We start from the raw sequence: 22,814 nt of genomic DNA on the forward strand, positions 1-22,814 counted from the left end.
CAGGCTTTAAGTCTACCAAGCCTCCCTTTAAACCACTTCCAATGGAAGGGAAAAAGAAAAAAAATAAAAAACCATTTGGAACACATTTGACTATCTACTCACTTCTAAAAATTGATGAATTACAGTGGAACAATGCTGGAAGTGGACACTGGACCAGCTTGTTATCCAAGTCAGGCAGAACTATGACAACTACTCCCCAGCTTCTTTCACTCAATCAATCATTCTGGTATTTTGGATATAAACGCTCTGAGGTCAGGACTTATTAACATAAGTAGGAAAAGCGCTCAATACAACCAAGACTTGGTCTCAAATTGACTAAGTAGGCCTGACAGTAAATATATATTTAGTAACTTTACTGAGCAAATAAAGTTTTATCCTCAATCTGACTCTATTTAATGATAGCTTTAGTAAGTATTGACACACACGTCAAACCACCACTTTACCTACATTATGTATCTTTTGTCATCATTAAACTTTTTATAACAGTACATTAAGTACTCTTCTGAACAAAATTTTAAACACTACTGTCTCTCTCAGGTAGCTCAATTCCTGTTCTGCTGTTTTCAATTGCCTCATCAGCACTTAGAAGATCAAGCTTCAGTGACTTCAAGACATCCAAGCATGAGTATACAAGCCAAAATTTAATTCAGAAACTGAAAGAAAATCAGTAAAACTACTTTTAGAAGGGAACAACCTTACTTTATGTATCACAGCTTCTGCTGTCTGTAATTTAATTCAAGAAAAATAAAAAAAAAAACGATGAAAATACATTTTTGATCAAGAACAGGGAAGCATGGAATATCAATACCTTTAAAATGCATCAGGAGAAAGAAAATACTTAGCAAGAATCATACCAACATCTAGACTCGGTAGAGAGAACCCTGCACAGAGTGACCCAGCAACCAATGGATTCAAAATATGATTTGAATAGATGTTTGAGCTGGTCCTCCACCAGTATGGGAAAAACTGAATGTTAAATCAGCTTTGCCAGGAATAGAATTTGTGGCTCCAGAAAGAGCTTTAAAAGGAGAATTACATCATCTTCTTAGGATTCAGGAAGAAAAAAAATGTAACTGTTACCCAGCATCACTCTCTGCATGTAATACTCCAGTCCTGTGTGCTTACCTTTGCAGAATGCCATTTTCTTGTGGTATAACACCATTTATAGCTGCCTGAGAACAGAAAACAGATTTTGAGTCAAGCATACAGAACAATAAAAATACACCAGAACTTATATAATGTGTTTTAAAAAGTGATCAACTTGCTTCAAAATATGCCCTGAAATGCTCTCCATTCAATGAATATTCCTGGTAAACAATATTTTGACTACAGTATCTGCATAAAATAAAACCCACATCTAAGTGAAAATAAACAGGAACTGAAGCTCAGACTCCTGTGTGGGTTTCCCAGGTGGAATGGATGGGAATAAAAGCTGCGTGACCCACGCTCAGTCAATCCAACACTTTGTACACTTGCTGCTCACACACCTGGGACACGCTGCTCTCGAACACACCGAGCCAACTGTGCACAGCCAGGGCAGCCACACAGCACGTACACAGAAAATATTCTGTTTCCCAGAAGTACCAGGCCTGCACAAACCCATAAAGCTGCCCAGCTGTACACACACCGCATGCTGCCAGCCTCGTGTGCTCACAAACTGCTGAAGTCGGCGCAAACAGCTCCACGTGGCTCCATCCCACCTACGCCCTTCCCCACAGCCTGCTCCCAGCTCACAAACACCACCCGGCCCCCTCAGAGCACTCATCAGCCAGGGAATCACAGAAATGACTGCCCCAAAAATTCATACCATCTTCAGGTAGTAGAGGAGGTATTTTTTAAGTAAGGTATATACAGTTAAATGCCACGCCACGCCATCCAGATCACCAGAATAAACAAAATATTACTTATGTAAGTACCAAACGTGGCCATCTGCATTCAGGTTTGGTCTTATTTGAAATTATAGAGTTATTAACTATAAAAATATCCCAATGAATTCCATCTTATATTAAAACACATTTTGTTTTTAGTCACAACATACCCCAGTTGCAAGCTCAAAACCTCACTTCTGACAAAATTTCTGCTTAGTCTCTTGCAGCATTGCTCCATTCTACGTTGCAGAAAGTTCCCTTCCAGCACATGTGATGCTACAAGAGTTGCATGAGGGAAAAGCTTGGAAAATAAGTAAGACTCTTTTAAACAGTATTTTGAAGCCAATTTATTTCAGACTGCTTCAAACCACCAAAAAAGAAGTGTTTAAAATCATTTCCTCGCTAGGATTTTTCAGATTTGAGGAGTAGTTAGAGTGACACTATGTGAGCTGGTGAAGGTGACTTACCCACCAGCTGATTAAACTTTGTTCTAACTATCACTAGGAGACACAGGAGCAAAGATGTCAGAACCGCATCCAACTTCAGGCTTTTTATCCTAGCACAGCAAGGGGCAGACAAGATGGAATAGCACGGGAGGGAATTTGGCAGGGAATGAGAAAAAATTAAAAAAAAAAAAAAAATCTAGGGAGGAGAGAAAAACAGACCTCAAACGACTAATTTTGTTTCTCTGTGTGATGATCTTTTTAAACACTGTTGAGTTCACAGGTACATATTTGTTAGGTTTAACAGCATGATTAGAGAGAGCTTGGAATATCCCACTAATCTCTATTTTCTCCTGAGCAATTTATGCATTTTTACTATCACAGTTTCTAATATCCCTCTCTATGTCAGATGTACCTGCCCTGTAGGCCAGAACACCTGGTGAATGAGCGTCTAGTCCCCGATGAAGAAGGGAACACTGATGTGTGGAAGCTCAAAGATCTCCTGGTACTCCAGGAGCACAAAGTCATAAACTGCCACTGAACTACTGACACTCATCATCCAGCAGGGTCATTATTACAAACTGACATTAAACAATGTGGCTTAAGTAAGTGCTTAATAAACACAAAAATAGATGTAATCAAGATTTAAATACTATGGTTTCTTTTTCTTCAAATATATAAACATGATTTTTTACAATTTCCATTAATAGTTAAGGCTACATATAGTCAAAAAGCTTTATTGCTGAACTCAGCTAAGTTACTATGATATTGCAATAAGATCACGCATTTAGAAACAAATATTGCATAATTAATAATTAAAAAAAGCAGAGAAGGAAAAGGTCAGAGGTATCTATAAGCTACAGCAACAACCCACGAGGCTGTATCAAATTACAGGGAAAACAAAGTTCCCCACCAGATCACTTTTTAAATCAGTTTATCCACCGTGCATGGCAATAATCAGTGGTTTCTTTTTAACAATGTGTCTCATTTATCATCATTGTGGTTTTTGCAGTCATACATAGCTCTTGATCGTGTTCATCTAATAAACCTCCAGGAAAGAGTAGGAGGTTTTGGTTTATTTGGGTTTTTCAGGATTGGCTTCCCTCCCCCTCCCATACTCTTCAGCAACATACATTTAATTCCTGTCATTAATTCAACATATCTGTTGGCTGAAAGACAAAATTATCCTTTATTCTGCATCTGTAAGACACCGAGAGCAAAGACAGGTTCTGTACCACAGAACCTACACTAATAATGATCTGCTGGCACAAGAGAATTCTCTTTACTCAGGGAAAAGGAGCTGCTTCAGCTATGAAGAAATAAAGCAGTGTGGCATTTCCCCACCTCTGTCAAAGCTCTTGTCTCAAGAGGATTAAATCAGCTCAAACTTCTTCTGAGCCTTCTTAGAGGGGTTAAATACGATAGAGGCTCCAAGCTATTTTCTTTAAAACTGAATAACTCACTTGTTCCTGTCCCTAGTTTTGTAAACTTGATGACATTTAAGGGGCACAGCAGCAAGAAAAAGCAGCAGCAGCATTATGTACTCTGTTGATGGAAAGACCTCTATTAACCACACTGTAAAACTAAGGAGTCTGGACACTGTTTGTCAAGCAAGATGGAAGACTAAAATGATGTAGACAGCAAATGGTAGCAGTGCACATGTACGTACTGCATAAATATTAAATATCCATGTTCTTACAAGAAGCTATAAGTAGACCCTGCAAAGAAAAAAAGAAAAAGCAACAACCATCTGCTTTAGAATTTCATTGGGAGAAGGTTGTGACTATTAAAAAAAAAAAAAAATTAAAACAAGAACACGTTACTAAGGCAAGATGTGTTCCAGACTGTTCTTCCCCAGTGTCAGTCCCCTTTGAGGGAGGATCATATCTCTGTGCTTATGCAAACATTCAAAGATACCACATTTTTTGTCTCTCCAAACAGGGATCTTTGATCAACAGAGACAGCCTATGTGTCTAATTTATAGCAATTAAAAAGGTGTGTTATGCTTGAAACAATTTTAATAACCAAGGCAAAATCTATTCATGGGTTATTAAATAGAAAGATGCCACGTCTGGATCTTCAGTTCCCACTAATCTGTTGCTGAGAGTGGAAGTGGCATCCCACACTTATGCTGAGGGAGAACCCACTGTACGTCCACGAGGGTCATTGCTGGATATGAGGTACCACAGCCTCGACATTATTTGCCTGTTCTAATACTATTACTATTTAACAAGTTAATTGATGGAAAATTATAGGGGTTTCAGAAGATTTTTCCCAAAGCCAAGAATCTGAGGTGTGTCTCAGTACTATACACAGGGAAATTCTACCATAACACTGTTCAGACTCAAAACAGAGGATAATTTCTGTTTCAATGACAACACTCAACCAACCACCAGGCCCACCATTTATTTTAAGAAATTGTAGGCCCAGTTTAGCTATTCTTGATTTATACATTTTGTTTAGGGATATGAATCATATATTCAGGAATTGGAACAGTTTATTTAAGAGTTCATTAAGCACTGCATAACCTGACTTAACTGGACCTGCTTTGGACCAGACCAGCATCCAGAAACAACTTCCCAACTCAAGCACTCTGTGACTTCATCATCCAAAAGTGTATCTTGATAAACATTCCTGTGAATCTTGTATTCTTTAAATGAACAGGAAGACAGGAACATGACACAATACTGGACTAACAAATGCCCATTACAAAGGTTCTAAGTAATAATACTTTTTTTGTGTTTGTTTCAGCAGCACACTTTCAAATTACAATATCAAAATATATTAAATCCAACTTTTGTTCCCGATGTTTGCAGGAAACAAAAAAGCAGTAGGGTTACTGAAAGGTTACCAAATTCCTTAACTGTTTGGGCAACCCAAAATTCTGTAGTGTTGTATAAACAGACTGAAATTATTTAAGTGCCTGAAGAACACTGTGAAGCAAACTGTGAAATTTAGAACTTTTCCTCAAGGGAATATTAAGCTACATACTGACTAATGTCAGTTCTGATTAATTTGTGACTATCTCTTACAAGTACAAAACAGTGTTAGAGAGAAAACAGCAACAATGAAGCAACAACGCTGATGACTTCTCTTAAAATACACAAATATAGTGCTAACCATTTAAAAGCAATTAGGCACATCTTACAGTGATGCTCATCCCAGGGCAATGAGGGTCCCATGAATAATTATCAAGAAATTGCAGTATTTTAGATAGCACAAACATCAAACTCATAAGCTGTAAATACTCAGTAGTTATCACAAAGTTTGAAGATGGACTGGATTTGCCAATCATATTATTTACATATGAGGTCTACATATACTGATTGAATATTCACACAAGGCAGGGGACTCCTCCCTCTTCATGGACTCCAGATGGGAGCTAATTTTTAAATTTCCAAAATTTAGAAGTGATGCTTAGATGAATTATCTTAACAATTAAAATCAGACCCAAGCAAAAGTGCAGTTAAAGGCTTCTGCAATGGGTGAGGAAGGAGCTCTTGCTCCGTGGCCACCTCTTGTTCCTTCCCTCTTCTTTCCAACCCTCCATACCACAAAATGGCTTTCCTGGCAGTCACAGACCTACCCTAGATACAGACTCTTTAAAATTTTCCTCTTCAAATTCAAACCTCTACCCCAGTGTAGAGCAAGAGCTTTCACGAAGCACAGTGCAAGATCAACTTCCCAAACTGATACTAGAAAACACATCTCTAAGCAAAAAGAGAAAGCAAGTTCAAGCTGCAGAATGCTGGAAGAACAATCCTTTCGGAGGAAGAGGCTACAGAAATGTAAATACTGTGCACACCAGAGCTGCATGAGGTTCACTGAGAAAAATAACCATTTCAGCTTAACACAACCAGCACAAGCTGCTTGCACAGAATTCCAAAAGCCTGATTTAGGTTTGAGTGAATTCAGCAAGTAAGGTCACTTGAGTCTACTTAATAAAGCCCACGCACAGATTTACATTTGTTTAGCTCAGAATTGAGAAGGTTTACATTAAAACAAACACAACACCCGAATGAGACCTAGACATGGGGTGATAGGAACAGCCACAGCAGATGACTTAATCCAAAATCCATGGATGTCTGACCAAACAGCATCAACTGCTTCAGAAACTCACAGGGAAATATAGAGGAGTGATTTGCTCATGGGGTGTTTTCTTCCAATCCTCCCATTTTCTGTAGGTCTGACACATTCAGATTTAGAGTATTTATAATTTTTTCTTTCCATTCAACCTAACACAATAGCCTCACAAACTACATATTTCATTACTTCTATGAAACTCAGTAAGAGCTTTCTTTCATGAGAGGACTCACTTGTTATGACTTTCAAAAATCTATATTCTTCCCCAAATGCCACAAACTCAGATTTTACTTTCGGTTTAAGATGTCTGGTAAGCTAAAAAAAACAACGTTCTGCATTTTGTGTCTTTCCTGTTTATTTTGCCTCTTCTTCCTATTACATTTTTAACATCTCCTTGATATAAAAACAATTTCTCTCAAATCACAAATTCACCCCAAGCTGTTTTCTACATTAGCAAAAGGAGAGATCATCGTCTTAAGAGGAAGAGGTGCCAGTGGCTTGTAGGACTGTATTTTAAAATATAATTTAAAAACGGTCATTTTGATGTTTCACACCATATTACGAAGAAAAACCTGGTTTTATCTTTGCCTGACCCTTTCAGCATTTAATCTTAGATTTATTTCTCTGATTACACAAGTGAATATAACCAAAACCCACATATAAAACCTCACTACAGAGGGTGAGATGACACACAAGACAAACATACTGTGATTTTGAGTTCTGTAGGAAAAAAAATTCTGTTAGATTTTGGATATATCAGCCAGCATTCAGCTGTGCTATCAATCCATCCTGTTTGAGGATCACTCAAGATTTGCTGAATTCAAGCAAATTAAACTTTTTTTAAAAGTTGAAAGTGTAATGAAATATACCAAAAAGCCCTCATTAAGCAATCTATAATATACTAGAAAAATTGTTTCTTATCTTTTGTATTTTATATTTCCACAGCACCAAAAGTGTTCATTAAAATTACCCTGTTTATATTTGTCATTCCATTGCAAATAATTCTACTCTTAATTTGGGCTAAATGTGATATTAGCCCTGACATAAAATATTCTTACTCTAATTTTGTTGCTTTCACAGGATAAATTCCTTATCCTAAAGATTTAAAATACACCTTTTATTTGGCGTTCAAACAGAATAAATGGATGACAGAACTCCAAATGCCTTCTACAACTGAGGGCTTAAAAAAAAAATAAAAATAAAAGGAAATAAAACCCAAAACTGAACCAATGTTATCCAGAAAGGAAAACCAAATAATTAAATGATAAGGCATAAAGGAAAGCCTTAATGAGACCAAGCATCCATGAAAGGACCTAAAAAAGCAAAAGTGATTTTCAAATTGCTCTAAACCATAAATCTGCGTGACAAAGGAACACACTTTCATACACAAAGGTAAAGCAAAACAGGAGAAGTGCAAAGATTTATTAGTTCCTTTTGAGCACAGAAGTATTTCTTACAAGGAAACAAACTCACAGGGCTCTGCTATGTGCATATATTTCAGTAATAACAGTAAATGCTTTGAAATAATGCTCTCCTAATCACGTTTGTTCTGACCTGCTGATACTGTGACTCAGGGAAACTAGATAAAGAGTGAAACCACGCACAGATTTTTCTTGCCATCAATTAACAACAATTAAAAAAAAAAAAAAAAAAAAAGTAGAAAATTCCAGAATAAACAGCAGAAGTTTCACCAACTGGTGCTGACAAAAACATACTGTAAATATTAGTCAAATAGTAGTCAGTCTGGATTAATAAAACAAAGGTTTACTGAAACCAGCTGTAATACCACCACTTCATTCTGCTCCAAGACATCGAGATCAGACTGGGAGATTCCCAAGCAGGAAAATGTGGCTTCTGAGCAGCTTTAAGCAGCTACCAAATCTCGCCCGTTACAGGCAAGTTTGAGCTGTGTTATTCTAAACAAGAAATTCCACGAAACCTTCTGCAGAAATACCAATTCCTTTAGACCAGAGGCTTTTTACAAACAAGATACACTATCGTCTTCCTACGTACACAAACATTTTGAAACCATTACTTTAACAAAGACTGACTGCTATGAGTTTAAGTCATAAAAAATACTATTTGGGTTGCATTTTTAAATTAATTCAATAATATTTCAATAATAAAATTACTAATTGTGCCCCCGTAGTAAGAGAGGCAACCTCTACCTTTGTTATTTTTGGCAGGCTTTTCAAGGCAAAGGAATGAGTCAGCTTTTTCCTGTAGCTTGTGTTGTACTTGCTGGCTTTTTCCCAGCTTTGCAAGTCTCAAAAGTATTTCCAAGTGCTAGACGTGAAGTTACACCCACAAAGTTTACACAGAATGCCAACATTTGTCCCCATCGTGGTTAAAATTTAACCAAAAACTGTAATTGAACTACAATGAGATGTCTTCTATGCATTCTGCTTTATTTCAGCCTGCTTTCTTTACAACAAATATACTTCATGAAAAGCTGCAAAACAATAGAATTGCTAATAAAGCAAAAAATTAACATTTCATCAAAAAATGCCACATGAATACATTCATACAGATGATTCACTTCATCAGCAAGAGAGCACGCGTTGAAATAGTTTACAATTAGCACTCTAGATGTGGTTTCCTATTTCTCCCCACTTCTTTGGTGGCTTCAGCAAATTTTTTCCTGTCACTCCTACAACATGCTTAAATGCACTAGGAAGCCTTTCAACAGTTAGATATACTTCTATAATTCTGTGGAAAAAAAACCCTACATCTTGCACAGTTCCTTAATTTCAAATTGTCACTGCCTAATTCACCAAACAAAGTGCAATCTCAGTAATAAATTCATAACTGAATGTATTTTCCTGGCATAATGAAGATAAAGAACATGTACAGATTTGTAAGAAGCTTAGGGATCAGCACCTACCTGAGCCGAGACTCTGCATCAGCAGGAATAAAGGAAAATAAGCTATTCTGAAATACCCACTCAAATCTCATTCATCTAGAAAGGGAGAGGAGATCATGAGGTCTCTGCTACTTTGACACACACACATGTATCTTGGTTTTAGTCATTATTTAGTCACAACTTTGACCCTAATACTGCATCACCTTCTAATTTAACAGAAAAGAATGCTTCTGCTTAATATCAAACATATACTTTTACTCCTTAAAAATAAAACTAGACAGCTGGAGAGTCAGATAAATCAAAGGCTATGCCTGAAAAAATACCTGTGTACTGAACTCCCACATTTCTACCCCTCTCCTGATTATTTTACGTAAATTTGAATGGCAACACTAAAATCCATAGGTTTGGGGATAGTTACCTCACTATTTGATCAGTCTTAAAAAATACATATTTTTTTAAATCACTCATTGTTTCACCATACTAACTCCTAGCAAGTACTACCAGGGATGAAATCTCAGGACACAAAAAGTCACAGAATTACTGCCAACAGACTAAGACTCCTTCACTGAAAAGCCATAACAGCATAATATCTAATACAGCAGTTTTCAATTGACCCCAGCTGTACTCAGCCAACTGCCCAATCACTAATCCATAATAAAAGTATAATTATGTAAGATGTAGCTTAAAATTTCGGAAACCAGAGAAACTCAAGCCAAAGTATGGAAGGTGCAACAGGTCTTACAATATTTCTCTCTCCAAAAGCCTATGCTGTACTGCTGTACTGCAGCAACCCAGGTCTTCCAGGACCAGCTAAGGAGAGTTTATTTAAATAAAACTAGAAAATGTTCAGATATTCAATAATATTGTAGGTAAATTCATTTTTAGGGTACTCTGCTTTGAAAGCCTGTAGATGACTTCTAGTTTCTGTGGTAAAATCTTCCACAACCAAAGTTCACTTGCAAAATAGTCACAGCATTGGCACAGATGATGGTTCTTCAATAATTTACTTAGTTTTTCTCCTACTCACACAGTCCCAGCATGATTCAATGACAGACTAAACACTTGTCAAACACGTGCTTATAGGATGTGTGCAATTTTCAGTTCAACTGGTCAGAGAAATAAACTACAGACACCTCACAACAGCCACTTCACTACTTATATATTCTAGAAATCTGTTCTTAAATTTGAATGTTTCAGAACAAATTAATGCTAAGCAGTCTTCATAGAAACTACCAATACAGAGGCAGCACCCTCTGAAAACAAGTGTTTGTAAAACCTAAGGCAGGTGGGTGATGCGTATTTGGAGCTACAGCACGGTTACCAGGCGCTACTGGGATCTCAGGTGCTGCTTTTTTTTTTTTATTCCCAGAACACAAAACTCTCTATTACAAGAAACAAGAGTCTTTTGCTAAGAACAGAAATCTAATTTTATTAGTCCTGTTCCTTGTTTGATCACTATGCAAGAAAAACTTAAGTAAAGGAGTTTATTTTAAAAGTAACTAAATTCCATCTCTTATTTGAAAAGGAGTGACAGAGCTTACTTTTTGCTTATTGACTGCAGTTTTACCCAAAAATCGTCTCCATTCGTTTTCTGGCCAGAATGAGAATTAAAATTTCATATACAACATCACATCAAAAAATACAGCCATAAAACATAATCTCAATCTCTTTGTTATCCTTCCATGAATAAAGCAGGGTTTTTTCTATTAGAAAAACTAAAATCAATAGTTATGAAACAAAATAAACTATTTTACATTAACATAATCTCCTTCATGTCTAGAAAACTATCTACTCTACTGCAAATTAACTGCTATATTTGCTAAAACTGTGAAGGGGTAAAAATACAGATTTCTTCACAGAGACTGAAGAATTATTCCAGTTTAACAGGAACCAAAGGGTTTTCATCCAGAAGGCTATACCAGTTTTACCCTATGGGAAAGTTATATACCCCATTACACCTTCTTTCAATCATCAGTGTGAGCATTAGTCTCTTCTTATGAATCAAAACTACAAAACACATATGAAACAGCACTAAAGAAAACACCTTTAAAGCCCTGATTCTACTGTTTTAAACAGTCTTCAATCAAACTGTTTTATACAGGACACAACAGGATCAACTACAATCTCTGCCCTGGTCAAAGTCACATGAAATGACTGTCACAATGGCAACATATTGAACACTTTCCCACATCACCTGAAGTATCAACTACTGCTGTTATTAAAAGCCTCAGAAATCAGCAGTTTAGTTTTGGTAAGACCACCAAGACTGGGCTACCTTGCTGCCAGCAGATGTGATCTTCCTTCCTTGAAGCACTTCACTGAGCTGACAGAGCAGCACACTTCTGCATTCTGCAAGGAAAGAATTTTCATTTCCTTGACATGTATTAATGGTGGTGTTTTGGGGTTCGTTTTGGGTTTGTTTTTTTAATTAGATGAATGTGCATACCATGGAAAGCCATACTGTGATTACAACTCCCTACAGATCTGCATATTTCCTACAGTCTTCGATGCAGAAAATACATGAAAGGGAAACATCTGTTTTACCTGAGATTAAGGCATCTGAAAGTTAACAAATACAATTAATTTATTTTAAGAATTAGCTAGTCATCTTTGCTACCACCCAGCTGCATAAAATATACAGCTTGCACCTGAGATTACGCAAAGACACAGAAATGTCACTTTGGAAACTGCAAAAAGCTGGAAACACAAAGAATGAGAAATACAACAATTTTTGTAAGCAGGGATACCTAATTTAACAAAAAATACATTAAAGACTTCCAAAAGGGATTTCTACAATGCTTTGTAAAAGAAAAGTTCACATACAACTGTGTCCTACACGGAGAGATTAACGCTGCAGTTGGATGCACAAGAAACCTGCAACTCCTGTATTTCCTGGAGAACAGGCACCCTGCCCACGGGACACCTGCACCAGTGGGATGCCCATCCACCAACACTACTGGTGATTATCTAACTAACTGAGCTGACAATAAATGTTCCACAGGACACCAAGATCCACAAGGGAACTCGTGTTCTAAAAGAAAACTTTAAAAGCTCTTCAAAAAAAAAATTGAGATACAAACCTCTGCTTCCCACAGGCAGATAGGACTGCTTATTTGGCCACAGGGAGAATGTTATTAATGCACAGACAAGCCTATGTTCCTCACAGGGAAAATCCCTCAGATCTAGTCTTAATGAGATGAATAAACCCTGAACTTCTCACTAGAACACAATACAAGATAAAATCTGATCAACATGATCACGACGATGTGAAGTCGTGGTTCCCAGCCACTGAAACACAGCCTGCTTGCAAGGAAACAAGAAAGCTGCTGAACATATGACAACACTGTCCCACATTTAAGGAAAAGAAATGGCCGTGTGCCAAACTTAAATTAATCACCTAGTTTCTGGAGGCAGGCTAATTCCAATCAGTCAAAAAAACATAAAGAGAGATACCACATCAAAGCTGCAGCAGGGCAAACCAGAGAGAAAAAGAGACAGAAGACATCATCAGTGTATTGGTTTTGCCAGCTTGTACTGAGATTTGCCACATGCTGTAAACAGAAGAATTAAGTTCACGGTTAGAAGGCACTAAGAGATACAAACAACAGATCGCTGGTAACTGTCAAGACTCAATGGCCCATTTTTTGCTAGGAATCCAACCTACATGGGCACCTCCAAGAGAAATAAAAAAGAAAAACTGCCATGCCCTACCTAATTTTTCTCAGTTCAATTTTTGTGGTTTTGTTTGATACTTTTTTCCCCACAAGATATTTCGTAGAAGAAAACAGATACAAAATTAGTACTTACAGTAAAAAAAAAAATCTTATCTGACCAATAGCAACTATTCTTCAGGAAGTTTACAAGCAAGCTGCAAAAGCCCCTCACATACTGTGTAAGTTATCCATTCAAAATTAAAAACTATAGTTGAGAGTTGGAGCTTTATTTAAAAAATATTCCAAATATATAATTTCTCTTTCAAAGGTACAGAATCGCTTTTTGTCAACTGATTCTTGGAACCTGAGTATGACAGGAACTGCAAGTCATCACGTCTCCAGGTGCACTAAGCTGGTGGTTTCACTGAAGTTATGCTGTGCTTTGATCCCCTACCAGAATACAGAAAAACCAAGCCAAATATAGCAGGAAGGCACAAAGGTCATTTTGAAAATAAAAAATGCATTTTTTTTAATACATATAATCATTACACACACACTTACAAGTGAAGTGAATATGGGATAACAAACAGCCCTTCCCCTGCTATTTTGATGAAATTTATTTTCTCCTTAAAGCAATGTTAAAAAGTACCTGCATAACAATGTCTATTGGAAAATACATGAAATAAAAATTATTTTAAACCAGTGATCAGGAGTAACAATACAAATGGTCACCCTGGAAAGAGGAGAAAACTAAGTGTGGTAAATACTTGCTTTTCATTCAAAAATCCTGTTCTGATTACCAGTACAGAATATAAAGTCATGCTACATATGAAGGACTTGAGTTTTTCATTAAATCTGTAAAAGGTGGAGCAGTCCAAGCCTCAAGCACTGGATAGTAGGACAGCAGAGAGATATCACCTGTGAAATATCCTCACATGTAAGAAGGTCCACACTGCACGAGTTCATGTGGATGCACTAATGGGTAATTTCCTTTAAATATGTACCATCATCATTTCAACAGACACACAGTTGGGATTTTTCACACTTTTATTTTATTGTTTTTACACGAAGTTTAAGATATATTTATACCATCATTTTTATCTTCGCATGCGAAAACAGAAGATCAGAGTTGAAATGGGTAAGCTATGAAACCATCAGACTTTACAACGGACAGAAATTCCTAACTTCTGCTTTCTCAGACGTTAAAAAATTACTGCGGATTAATAGAGCTGAAAGAAATGACACTCAGGAAATAACGTATCAGCAAGCCTGTAAGGCTTAAGAGAGCTGGATCCATTTATAGCAGAATAGTTTCATAAAGATGAATGCCTGAAGAAATCATTGCATTATCTATGTCGATCTTCTGTATCTTGCAGAACATCTGAAACATTTCATCTCCCGACCTATAATAAACCCTGTAATTAGGCTACAGTGTTCTAACACAGAAAAACCCTAAGCTGCTCTATATGCAGCAGACCACCACAAAGGCCAAGCCACATGCAACAAAGGGGAACTAATTATTGGCAAAATTAGACTTCATGATCCCACCAAGCAATTCATATACACTGTTACTGTAGAAGAATTGCTCTGCAGCGCTCTCATGGTCTATTGGATTTTAAGCACTTGAAGAATGCCAAGCAACCAAACATTTATGAAATACAGTTTCTTATACTGCTTCAAACAGCTACAAACGTGATTTGAACACTATAAAACAAATACAGCATTTAAATCCAGTTTATTTAGTACCAAGTTGAAGATAAATTAATGGCAGCTTATACTGTCTTAAGAGTATAAAGGAGGAACAGAGATGAAGACTTCTAATTGGGGGTGAGTAATCTTTAAAAATTCAAAAATAGGAAGCTGATGTTTCAGTTCAAAGCCAAAAAGAAAATGGAACTGTGTTTAATTCTTAATTAAAAAAAAAAAAGTGGCTATTAGAAAAACTAAACCAAAAAAGGAGTTCCTTACACTTAACCCAGGTTTGGCTTTGCTTAAGGGTAAAAGGAAACCAAAATGACACCAAACACTAAGTAACACTCACTTAAGTAATAGTAAAGACACTGGTGACATTTTAACTATTAATACTAAAATCTAGCAAGACCAGGGGGCAAAAAAAGTATGGATAAAATAAGCAGCAGGAATATTGCTTCAGTGCAAACAAAGTAATCCTCAGAAAAGCTTACACAAACACGTAATACTTGTAGCACAACATAAGAAACTTGTTTTGTGAACTTTATAACCCCTGCTCTCTCTGTGCATTCTGATGTACTTCTCTGTCAGCCCATGTCAGTACTACTTCCCTGTTTCTGTTCGGGATCCTTCTGCTTTCCAGCTCCCCAGGACTACTTGCTCTTGGTTGTTTTGGCTGAAGTTCCAGAGAAATAACAATGCCCTTGAGCTGAGTGTCAAAGAGTTCAAGAAGCAACAGGTGCCCAAGGGATTCTTCAACCTGGGTCCCTCGCACAGCCTCTGATAGTGCACAGCTTTTTTTCCTCAAACAGGAAAATGGAATTGAGATACAGACAGCCTGAATGAAAAGCAAGCAGGCAATCTGTTCAAGATAAGAACTTCCTTAAGTTATGTTTTTGGGTTTTCCCCCTATTGCTGCAGGAGTGCCCCTGAACTTTGGTTGAGAAGGTCCCAATGGGATTTGCTCAGCTTTCTACTTCTTACTATCCTGGATGCCTCACAGAAGATTTCCTGATCAAACACTGAGCTCTGATTTTACTTCCAACATCACAGAAGTAAAGGAATCCATGTTTAAAAGCTTCTGAATCAGATGCAAAAAACAAAGTGAAATCAGAGATGACAGAGATGATGTTCTTCCTATTTACCTACTGGGGCCAAAGGATGATGGAGGACCCTCCCCCAAAATCATCACTACTTCACCGCTTCCATCATAATCTGTGAACCAAGCCCTACAAGTTTTGTTTTCTTTACAAATAAATAAAAAAAATTTGTTCCGAGTTCAATGACATATTTAGTGCCAAAAAAAAAAAAAGGGTTTTAATTTTCCATCTCAACTAAAAAACTCCAAGACCTTGGCACTGCATCTGTACTTGACTGTTATATCAAAGGCATAAAACCCCCCTTCACAAGAAGGCCCCTTTTAATAAAAAGTGTCCTACTATTGACAGACCTGTAGGGCATCTTCTTCACTTACACTCTCCCCAATATTACTATCTTTTTCCCACAACTTACCACTTCCTTTTCATAGACACCCTTCTCATTCATCTTCTGTTTAATTTCCAGATTTATGTACTTTCCTCAAGCAGCTCTCGCATCCCTAATTTTTCATCCTTTCTCACTTTCCCTATGCCTTTTCTAAGCTGGCACTTTGGGGTCATTACTTCTTTTCCCACCACATTCTGCTTCTAGATCATTTAGTAATCACTAATAAAATTCAGTATTTAAAGGTATTCTCATAGCCATTCTCACAGCTTTAGATATTTCACTCTCCTTTCTGCTCATTCTGGAGTCTCAGAAGAGTCTTCTTTGTTCTGACCATTTTTCATTGCATTCTCTCATTGAACCCAACCAGTGAGCATTTATTGTACAGCAGACAATTTAATAACCCCCCAAAACCACAACCAACTGATATAATGTATTGTACTGGGAACTTCACAACCTGAACACAATGCATAAGGCTATTCCTTGCCTTCCAGTAAACACTAATTGCCAAAAGTTAGCTCATGCTACAACAAACTACTATGACAAAGGATGTTTTAACTCTAGCACTCTGTCAACACACACTTGGGATTTTCTGTCTGAAGCCACTGTTGACAGGCACTCCCCTTTTGCTCACTGGTGTCTCACTCTTGCTTATACCATGATATGTTGCAAAATAAAGACTCTGTATTCCTTTTAACACGTAGGTTCAAGTGTTGTGAGTACATACTAGGTTTTTTTACAGTAGATTACAACAATATATGTAATTTCAATCGTTTTGCCTTAAAAGAAACACAGTATTCATTCTAACAAACTCAATTTAAAACCCCACCCTAATGTCTGCAATATTTAGATGGAAATTAATAAGACATTAGAGAACATTCCAAACAACATGCTGGAAATACAATGTGGCAGACAGCTGACACTGCCACCATAGCCTACTTTGGAAAATCTAGTATTTTTTAATGATAATTTTCTGATAATTTGGACTGGTCCAAAATTCATTTGGGAAAGAAAAGGAAAAAAAAAGAGAAAAATAAAAAGGAGGAAATCAAAAGTATCTCAGTGTGAAGGATGATCACTTGCTTTTTAATTAAGTTTGTTCTATTTTACACTTTAAAACCTTAATAAAATTAGTAGCTTCTTTATTTACTAATCCTATGCAGAGTCTTAAAATATTTAAGACTATTTTGCCTGGGTTTATTTGTTTCCTCCTATTTCTCTGCACATTGAACCTTGTTACAAAATACATGACAGTTTTTTTTAGGATGAGTGTTTGTTGTTTTTCTGTTTGTGTTTAATGGTGTCTGGATAGCACCAAATCTAAATAAGTTATGGGTTTAATAATCTGACTCAATTCTGCATAACCACTAACAGTAGAAGAGCAATGATCTTAATTTTAAACTAAAAGCACATGAAAAATTGAAGTTGTTGCTTCACCTTCCATTTCTTACAAAGGCACCTAAATCCTCAATATCCCGTGTGAGGGTACACAAGAAGTCTTCTAAGAATGCTACCCTTAATAACACTTCTTAAAAAAATGATGCCTTTAAAAGGATACTAAACACAATAGGAAACAGGGATTTCGAGGACAAGAAAGAAATCAAAAAAGCCTGAAGGCAACCAGAGCAGACCAGGGTAGGGAGATCAGGTTGTACAACCCAGTATCATGTTTACTTGGTGATGAGGCTTTAACAGACCAGAAACAGTCTGCACATAACAACATGCTTGCCCCAGCCATAAAAGACACACCCAAATTTGAAATAAAGCTACCAGCTGTCTCGGCAGGATGGCATGTCACTGTTATGTGGGGCTGATCTATGAAGTCATTTTCTTAGAATACTTACCACTAAATCCCAGTTATTTTGTTCAAGCAATGTTATAGCTTCATCAATATTTTCAATACCAGTACATGCCTAAAAATAAAAAGAAGCAGTAAACAGAATTAAAAGCATTGATCAAAATCAGAGTATTAATAGTTACAATTTAATTCATTTCAGCAGAATGACAGGAAAGGTAGAGGTCTTTCATTTTTGTTAGGAGAGGGTAATGCAGAAATCAAGATCTCAAGTTTTAAACATCAAACATTTGGACACAGTTCCCTGTTCCACGAGAGGATTCTTGTGTAACCTTGAGCAAGCCACCTAGGGAAGCAAATTAGGAAGTAAAATTAGGACAAAAGTGCTGTCCCATAAAGGTGTTTCAAGAACTCCACATTCAAAACTATGAAGCACTACTTTAGAAGGGAGCACAAAAAAACTTAATGCTTTAAAATGACGTTTAAAATAGCTGAAATATTTTGTCTAAAGCCATAAACACGTTATATAAACCCTACTGCCTCTACCATCACCTTATACCCCTGCTCACTCAGTGCAGTGTAAGGGGAAATTGGTGACAATTATGAATTTCTGATGACCAAAGTGATCAACCTACTACTGCACATACCAAGGTCACCCCTTCTGAAACTATTTAAAAGTAAGACTATATAATTAAATACTTCCAGTGTTTTCATTTCAAACAAAACACTTGCACGTTGTTCTAACCCTATACTCTGGCTTGAACATGGTTCAAGAGATCTAATACAATGGCATTTTTAGGTAATGCTAACACCTCACTAAACTATAGTGTAAATTGAGCTTAATTCCAAATACAAGAGCACCTCTACTCAGCAAAAACTGTGATGCAGCATCCTGCTGCCTTTTTCTGATACCCATACCCTTTCAACTACTCAACTTCAGCAGGCACTGCTATTCATTCTGCCACATATTTGCTACATTCACATCGAAGGATATCTGACGTATTTCACCAGAAGAGAAAAAAAGGAAACAGTTTTTTCTGCATCCTAACCAAAGGTGTGCTCTGTATTCAAGAACACAAGAGGAGCTCAGAGTTTTACGGGATCTGAAACATGATCATGCTCCTTCTGCTCTACACAGTTACATAAAACATTTATATAAAACTGATAAAAAAAAAAACCAAAACAAACCTTTTAACAGTAATAATGCAAAGCTAGACAGCTGCAGCAAACAGATTGGTTTTCCTGATTCCAAAGACACATAGCCCTGTCTCCCCTTTTTGTGATAAAAGAAGGGACCAAATAGACACTTTTTTCCTCTCAAGTCATAAAAAGCCACCAGGTTATATATTTCCCATGCTTTGACTTTTCTCCCAATTTGCAACAACGAAGACATAAAAAGAAGGAATCACAGAGAAATTCAATTCTCTCTTCCCAAATTCAACACTGAAAAATCCCACACTTATAAAGCACTATGTGCAGTGCGTCAACACAAAATAGACTAGTCTGGAGGACCACAAGGATCACAAGATGAAATCAGGGAGAATTTCACCTGCAGAGAGTAGGCAGCAGTTTCTATTGATTTACAATGCTCTCATGACCAGATTGATTCTCTCTGCAACAAGACAAAATTTCTTCCATTGCTCACATCATGTTAATACTGAATTTCACCCACTTTGCATTGGGAGTGCAAAAAAAACCATTTTGCTCTTCCAAAGCATAATTTTTCCTTCTTTTCCATTACTTCTTGCAGTTATTTCTGAAGCTAAAAATGAGACAACATTTCAACACATTGTTTTGTAAATGTTTATACATTTATATCCACTTAGGTTAAGCTCTAGGAGGGCAGGGCTTGAGCTTGTCATTTCTAAAATCATAGGAGGGCTCACACTACCAACAACCTGCCACTAAAACTGAGGTTGACGTCTCTGCTGCAAAGCAGTCTTTGAAAAAAAAGTTGCAGAAGTGACAGCCTGAGATTCTGTGTACATTAAGTACACTTAATCTGGTCATTACAGAAATCAAGAGTTCCTATTTCTCATTTATCAGCCTTGCAAACTCCACATGACCTTTTAAAGAACTACACCGTGTTCCAATCTCCAAAGAGTACTTGACCAACAACGTGTTGTTTTCAATTCCGGGCTGTAGAGATGAAGTTGGGGACGTGGTACCTAGTATTCAGAGCTCAAATACTCTTTTTTAGTAAAAAAAGGAGTTTTTGCTGACTTGCAACTGTCCGTATGCCCACTCTCAGCCCATACTAACTGCAAGTCATTTCAGCTCACTTTAGCATACTTTTATTTTGAGAAAAACTAAATAAACTTAGCTTACCCTTCCGCCAGAGCACTCAGTGAAAAGAGTTATCACAGTAAAGGCAGAGTAACTAAAGAACTAATTCACTTGTGTGTCTGCATCCTTCCTAAATCATCTTGTTGGTGATGTACAATCTAAAATAGAAGCCCACTCTTGCTCTCTTAGCAATGCAGAATGGACAGGTGTAAACATGGACTGAAAACAAAAATCATCGGACTTCTTAATACCTGAGACAAGCAGTTTTGGTTAAAATCTTTACACCATTTTTACAATCCCTTTTAACATCTGATATTAAGGAGTTCTTAAACTAAGAACTGTCCAGATGGACTGTTTTTGCTAGCTGTCAATAAAACAAAAACCAAACATTTCTGAATTACAACAGTGGAAAAATGAGTGCTACTTATCAACGTAACCACAAAACAGACATTCCAAGATCTTCCTCAACACGCTGTTAATGTCACAGCTGCAGCAAATAAGAGTCTTTAGAATCTTATTATTTCAGTATTTCAACATACAATTCCCTGTATCAAGTCATAAGCCATCAGTAAGAACAAAAACCCCAACCAAAAATTGAAGTTGCTTCCTTTTAACTGCCTCATGTCACGCAAGATAAATTAAAATCGTTTGGTTTGCATGTGTTTGATTTTCCCTGTGAAATTAAGCACACAAGACAGGCAGTCCCTCACTGGCAAGTGTGACATGATGTCAAAGACTCTGCAGTTGACAGGTTAGTCCCAGAGCAACCTGTCCTGCTTCTGCCTTTGTTTTCTTTAGGGAAACAACACACCCAGGAAACCAACAGGTTCTGTGAGCAACAGAATTAAAAAAGTCTGGTTTGTCAGACTAATTGCAAGGGCTGATTTTAGCTTTTCCTATGGCTGGAATATTTATAATAGCTTCTCTTAATGGATTTCTTTCCATTTCCAGAGTCACCTGGCTCTATTTTCATTAAATTTGAAATCATTTCATTAGTACAAGTCCAGGGGACACCTGGCACCTTAAGGCTATATGTCTTACTTACCCAGGAAGGCAGCCAAAAAAAAAAGGGGTTAATTATTTAGAACACCGGGATTTTTTCCTCATGTTCATGCCTTTCATTCTATCCACAAGCAAGAAACAAACAAACAAAAATTTATTAGGAAAAAAAGTTAAATTTGTGCAGACAGAAGGGGGAAAAAAAACCCTTCAAAATATATCAAAGTGGATGAGCTCTAAAGACACAAAAATATATCTTCGTTATTAAGCAAGTCAAGTGATACTAGCGGAGGAGAATTTTTTTTGATTCACGCATTTTATTCAGCTTTATTTCCCTGAGAGACCTACTTAAAGGCATTCAGTATTTTAAAAGATAATTTCTACTTGAATACAACTAATTCTTGATTCAATCAACAACCAGCACATCCTCTAAGTCATCAAACTGAAAGAAACAAATCACCACAGAAAAGGTAAAACTTTTAAGGCTCACTGACTTGTAAACCTTTACACCTCAGAAAGAAATCAAAGAAATTTTTTTGGAGGACAAAGGAGAAGATAGAAGGTCCTTCTGCTCCTTCTCTCTGCATTTCTTCTAAATCTAGAATAGCATTTTCACCATTCACAGCTCCAGAGACTCTGAAGTCACTTCTGTGCATTTCCAGACCACACAACAGGAAAATGAACATGAAAATGAGAAAACTATTGTTTTGCACTGAATAAATAAAATCAGATTCTGAAGACAAAGTTACTGAATGTTAAAACAACTTTCTTAGCATCCTGCTTTTCCAGGCCAGGTAAGTGTTTCCATCAGGCAGATTTGGATCATACATAACACAACTTCTAAGTGCTTCTCCACAATTTTTTCCAGGTAGTCATGTCACCTTAGTGATGGAGACCCTACCCTTGGAAAGTTTCACACCTAACTAGTGGAGGTCCTAGTTAACTGGCACAGTAACCTTAATCACCGTTATATAAAAAAAGCAAAGTAGTCACTGAGGAAACAATTCAGTAGGAGAAAAGTTGGAGGGCAGACAGACTTCCAGTCATTTGAGACAAACCCAGGAGCCGCTTCCAGAAAGCCACAATGCAGGACGACAGACTTGCTCTTCTAAATCCCTTGCAGGGTGGTCTGACCCCAGCAGCCATAACAGCTGGATCTGGGCTTTGGGACCCTCTGTGACCCCCCCATCTCAACTGCACAGGCCTCAGCCTACCTCCACATCCCAGGGAACCAGCTGCCTTCCCCATCTGGCAGCAGCTGCTCCTCCAGCACCTGCTGCAGGGATCCAGGCAGTTGTTCCACAGCAGAGCTGGAAGGGACAACTGCTGCTCCCAACACAGAGAGCTGGGCTGTTACCGCTGCACCCGCCGCGAGAGCGACAAGCAGCTGCTGCTGACTCAAAGACAGAGTCAGGGTACTGCTGTCCTCGCAGACAGTGGGTGGCAGTTGTTGCACAGAAGCTGGGAGCAAATGGTATTTGGCAGCAAGGCAGAATCTGTCTCACCTGTGGTATTATTCCCCTTCTCGCCAAGGCAAAATGTAGCAGTCAAAAGTATCCAGAAGGCCACATTTGGCCAGCTGCTGGATATTGAGGACTTAGACGTCTGTCTCCCTCAACATTCTTGCTGAACATTCCCTATTTCCTCCGGCTA

At 37.4% G+C, this 22,814-nt stretch overlaps 1 protein-coding gene across 1 annotated transcript in view; it reads right to left on the reverse strand.

Moving 5' to 3' along the window:
• Positions 1-22,814, reverse strand: part of FAF1 (Fas associated factor 1) — a 157,495-nt gene that overhangs the window by 122,295 nt on the left and 12,386 nt on the right. Inside the window, exons 2-3 of the mRNA XM_027894094.1 lie at positions 17,926-17,994; positions 1,126-1,172 (exon numbers count right to left, since the gene is read on the reverse strand). Coding sequence (XP_027749895.1) covers positions 1,126-1,172; positions 17,926-17,994 — 116 coding nt within the window. The remainder of the gene's footprint in view (positions 1-1,125; positions 1,173-17,925; positions 17,995-22,814) is intronic.

The sequence above is a fragment of the Empidonax traillii genome, unplaced genomic scaffold (assembly GCF_003031625.1).
Source record: "Empidonax traillii isolate 1590-97213 ecotype Southwest subspecies unplaced genomic scaffold, ASM303162v1 scaffold15:size5535645, whole genome shotgun sequence".
Taxonomy (NCBI): domain Eukaryota; kingdom Metazoa; phylum Chordata; class Aves; order Passeriformes; family Tyrannidae; genus Empidonax; species Empidonax traillii.